This window comes from Nicotiana sylvestris, chromosome 12, assembly GCF_000393655.2.
Source record: "Nicotiana sylvestris chromosome 12, ASM39365v2, whole genome shotgun sequence".
Taxonomy (NCBI): domain Eukaryota; kingdom Viridiplantae; phylum Streptophyta; class Magnoliopsida; order Solanales; family Solanaceae; genus Nicotiana; species Nicotiana sylvestris.
In genome coordinates this window covers 81578779-81583910 of record NC_091068.1, presented here as the reverse complement: position 1 = coordinate 81583910, position 5132 = coordinate 81578779, and the positions used below count along the sequence as shown (strand labels likewise).

The 5132-nt window shown below is 36.4% G+C and overlaps 1 protein-coding gene across 1 annotated transcript; it reads right to left on the bottom strand.

The window, feature by feature from the left end:
• Nucleotides 1-2450: 2450 nt before the first annotated feature.
• On the bottom strand, nt 2451-4712 carry LOC104235115 (large ribosomal subunit protein eL21z/eL21y-like). Its single transcript, XM_009788794.2, has 2 exons — nt 4339-4712; nt 2451-2891 (listed from the first exon to the last, which is right to left on the bottom strand). The coding sequence occupies exons 1-2, from the start codon at nt 4573-4575 to the stop codon at nt 2634-2636; spliced, it is 495 nt and encodes a 164-aa protein (XP_009787096.1). The 5' UTR covers nt 4576-4712; the 3' UTR covers nt 2451-2633.
• Nucleotides 4713-5132: the final 420 nt, after the last annotated feature.

Sequence of the window (5132 nt, the reverse complement as noted above, 5' to 3'; positions counted from 1 at the left end):
ATGAATACATTCATGGAATATAGCGAGACACAAATACATGAAATACAGCGAGATACAATGAAATACAATGAAAAAAAGACAGTGAATATAATAAAATACATGGAAATAGAGCGAGATACATTGAAATATATTAACAGAAAATTCAAGTTGCTCAGTTCCAAACTCCATCGTCTTTGTTCAAGAACAACCCTAATATCGTCTCGTCGAGAGGGCCGCGATTCTGACTCGAAACGCCACTGTTTCTGTTACCATAATACCCGCACGTGCGCTTCAAAAAACCTAATCTTTACAATTGAACTTGAATGGCGCTACTAGATAAATAGAGATACAGCAACCATATAAAAGACTGAGCAAACACGCATTTTTCCACCATGATTTCTCCAGATTTCATGGATCCAGACGTGCAATACGGAAGACTGCACACAACTCACTTGATGTGTTCTTACATTGTAGAAGACTACAGAATTATTTTCTGCTCACGAATTCGGTGGATTCCTCCAAAAATTGCATGTTTCAGCAATCCACAAGCTGAGAAATTTTCACAAACCCTGGGGAAAGAAGTGTTGGCTCTTTCGATCTGTGTAGGGAAGACTTGGTAATATAAATTCAAGATTAAGAGTCAAAGCTGCCGTTTCGATCTGTATTTGGAAGAATTGTGGTTGTATTCATGGAGAAAGACTGGAATTGAGAGAGAGAGGGTGGAGAAAAATCTGAAAGAATGAGACAGAAAAATAATACAAGGCGTATTTTATGGCTTAAGCGTAGGAGGTGACCATAAATAGATATTTGGCTATAAAAATCAAAAGGTAGCTATGGAATATAATTTTTTAAAAGGATATTTATTTAAAATAAATAAGGTATCAACATTTACTATAGGAGGTAAAAATTTCAAAAAGAACAAACAAATGAGGCTTGAGTGATCTTCAGACGCTCTCGACTGGAGACCACATCTGACCATGACATGTTTGAAGGAGAAGGAGGTTTAAAAAAGAAAAACAAGAAGCGCAAAAACAAAATAGCTAAATTTTAAAAACAATATCAATTGTGGTTACGTTATAACTAGTACCATTAAAGTGATTACCTGGTGTGATTTGTCAATGATCACATTCGATAAATATGTTGTAGCTCATATATGATATTGGCTAGAGTTGAGATTTGAGTATTTGAATTTGTTTTGGTTTCATTCATGTTTGTTGATTATATATTTTGAATATCACCTATGCTGATTCAAAGGACGGAGCTAGAGTGTGGGATATGAGTTCGGCCGAATTCAATAGTTTTTGTTCAAACATTGTATTTATCTTAAGGAATTCATTAGATATGTACAAATTATTAATTTAGAACTCAATAACTTAAAAGAATTACAATCCGGAACCCATAAAGTTCAAATTCTGACTCCACATCCGGATTCAATGTGACAATTAGTAGGGAGTATGAATGAAGTAAAAATAAACAGAGGATCTGTGCTTCGGTTAATAAAAGTAAGAGCGATTGGATTTAAAATGATTTTCTTGACTGGGATTTTCCTTTCCTTTAATTTTAATTAAAATGTAATAATTATTTTACTTCATTTTTTTCTTTTTCGTGCATGTTTGCCCATGCGGTGGTAGAAATCGAGTGACCATAGTGATAGGGTACTTTCCTCTAGTGCGATTGAAAATCCTTAACGATGTTTTGGTTAGCGGTCCAGCAGGAGTCATTAGTCTAAGCAAAGGGTTCGCCTTAAAAAATGAAAGTTTTGCTTTAAAGTTAAAATCAAAATATGTGACCTACTTCGTCTTTGAAAATATCAATTGGAGACTTTATTTCGTTAATTTATGAGGACCAAAAAACAGTCTCTCTCTCCACTGCATGGACTAGCTAGACGGACAGGGAAAATAAATGAAAGATAAGATATTCAACCTCAAAAGTGAAGACAAATATGAGGGGGGAAATAGAGATAATTTTAAACCAGGAAAAGAAATTATGGACGGAGGTCGATTGCTGTTTAGGAAATGAAAAGGAAACAAGCAACTAGAGTGAGTCAAAGGTGGAAAATTGACCCAACGAGTTGGAAAAACCAAAATAATGTTCTAGTGCCACAAAAGTGCCAATATCTCCAATCTTTGACACCAAATTTCATCCAACAGATTTGTCAACATGCTAAATCTTTAAATCGTCTTTGTAACACATATAGGAAGAGTGACAAAGACATAGGGTTGATAGAAATAGATAAGGCAAAAAAAAGTTAGCCTTGCTCTCCAATATAGGGAAAGGGGACATGGGGAGGAGTACAAGGTGGAGTCCAACTGGATAAGCAAATCCAAGCTGAATATTAAAAAAAACAATAATATGGGAAACAAAATTCCAAAATCATCCTACTACTGAGTCGGGTATTTCTCAAACAGGTTATTATCAAATTGCTAAAGAACAAGCTGTATGAAAAAATTCATCTTAAAATGCAGAGAATATAGGTAATAGATAGACATTCTTCACTTCCATTTGTAGCAAAAGTTCAAAAAAGGCCTTTAATGACAATGTAAACAAAATTTAAACTAACAAGCGAAATCTGCAGGTGACACCAACAAACTAATCGTGTCTTTCAGTTTCAGAAAAGCAGATAGAACAAACAACACCTCAGAAACAGACTAAGATCAATAACCTCCCTTCAAATCATTGACCACATCATATGGTATGGGAGTAACTGTCTCCAATGTAGCACCTTCAACCATGAAACCTGGTTTGGGTCCCACAGGTTGCCTTTTTGTGCTGATGACTTCTCCTCTAGCTTTTGCCTCGGCCTTTAGTTGATCATTCTTCTTCATCCTTTCCTTGACTTCTTCGGTGCATCGTGAAAGCTGAACATGCTCAATCCTTACATGGATTCTCTTTCTTAAGATTTTGTTACGAACCTGAGATATAGAACAAGAAAAAGAGGAACGATATTGACAACAGCATGAAAGTTCATGAGAACCAAAGGAACAAGGAAACCAAACACTTAAAAAGGACCTTCAGCAACAAACTTTCACATTAAGGATAAAAACAGTTAAACATGCTAACAGAAGACAAAAAAAGAGAGGCTACATAATCATATAATACTATATAATTAAATCTCCTTTGACAATTCAAATTGTATTCAAATATTGCACACAGTTAAGTGGGAGATGATAGCAGTATTTTCAGGAACTAATGGTACTTAGAATAGAGAAATGTGTTATTAAGCATTTGAACAGCAAGAAAGAATAGAGAAAGCCCAATAAACGTGAAAAGCAATGTCTTTAATCTAGTCCAAGCAGGAAGTTAAATAAACCACAATGAAGTCAAGATTGAATAATACAACAAATACAGACTTCTTTAGAAATTATTATTCCCCAACTTCCAAAATGTCATCCCATTATTTTCTTTGATGTTCACAGATGTACTGAGGCTTACATTGAGTGGAAAACTCCACGCCTCGATTCCTCTAACACAAGCAACAAATGAAGACAACAGTCCATTCATGACAAATACATACAACATCAAAAAATTTAATTTTCAGGTATTGCCTCCCAAGAAATAGACTTCCTATTGTGAGGACGAGCTTTCGGCGACAGTAAATCACAAAATAGAGGCATCTAAACAGCCTTTCAACATGCTGCAAGGGAAAGGTTGGGAAGCCCAACGCAGTTCATGGACAGAACCCCAGCCAAAAGATAGAAACTGTTGCTATGGGCAGAGCTAAAGGTAGGTAAGATGGTTAAAACGAAGTTTTTGGGTTACACATAGATTGTCGAATCCCCTAGACATACGGGAAGGTTCTAGTGTAATGGCAAAGGGGGTCAAACATTGCTTCAAGTCATAGGTTCAAATCCTATGAGTCACACTCAAGTTTTTCTTGATAACTGTGGTGTCAAGGCCAATCGACATCTCAACTAATTCAAAAAGGTAACCTGCTGCCACCCACTCTGTCCACCAAAGCTTGAACAAATGGGGAAAAACTCACTAGTGTTTTTGACTCCACTGAAATTTAAAACTAAGATCTCTTCTCAATCCACTATCCACCTCATCGGCCACTAGGCCACACCCTTGGGTACCAAGTAACACTCAAGTATTTTTTTGAATACCCTTATATTAATTCCTAGTTCAGCCACTGAGGCTATTTCATTACAAGAACAAACAAATACAAAGAGATTGACATAGCTGGTTACATAAAAATTACAGCAAATGAGAAGATGCCAGATCACTTTACAGAAACTTAGTAACTACTATCTAACCCTATGAATCCAATAAACAAATATTAAACAGAAAAAAGTTACATACGCGAATTAGTATCCCTTTTGTGTGTGTGTGTGTGTGTGAAAGAGAGAGCGACGGAGGTACCTGCTTGTTGACTTCGACACCAACGGCGCGTTTGGTGACATTCCAAACACGACCAGTGCGACCATGGTAGAACTTGTGTGGCATTCCTTTGTGGATGGCGCCGTTTACCTTAATATCAACATAATCTCCAATTTTGAAAATCCTCAAGTAGGTGGAAAGTGGGATGGTACCCTTCTTTCTGAATGCGCGAGAGAATGAATCTCTCGTACGAGACCTCAATCCGTGACCTGCCGGCATTTTCTTCCTCTGCTCTCGAAATGCGCTGCTGCTGGTGCTTGTGAAAAAGAGAGAGCTAACTGAAACCCTAACAGAGAATAATAATGTATAAATGTATAGAGCTTCTAGGGTTTTGGATCGGGCTGGACCGAGAAAGAGCATTTGGGCTTTAGCACCTTGGACGTACTTTTATGGGAAAACTATATTGTATAGCCTCTTTTAAAAATAAGTGCCGATAAAGTATACTTTTTATATATTAATAAAATATATATATATATATATATATAAATATATTTTATAAATAATTAGTATATATTTTTTGTATATTTGGCAAGCGAGTCGACTAGCCAAATGTGTAACTTACCCTACTTTTATGGGTGATTGATAGAAATAAGGATCTTCACATGGTATTTATTGATTTGGAGAAAGCGTACGACATGGTTCCTAAGGAGGTCCTATGGAGCTATTTGGAGGCTAAAGGGGTTCTGGTTGCCTACATTAGGGTGATTAAAGACATGTATAATGGAGCTAAGACTAGGGTTAGGACAATATGAGGCGATTCCGAGCATTTTTCGGTT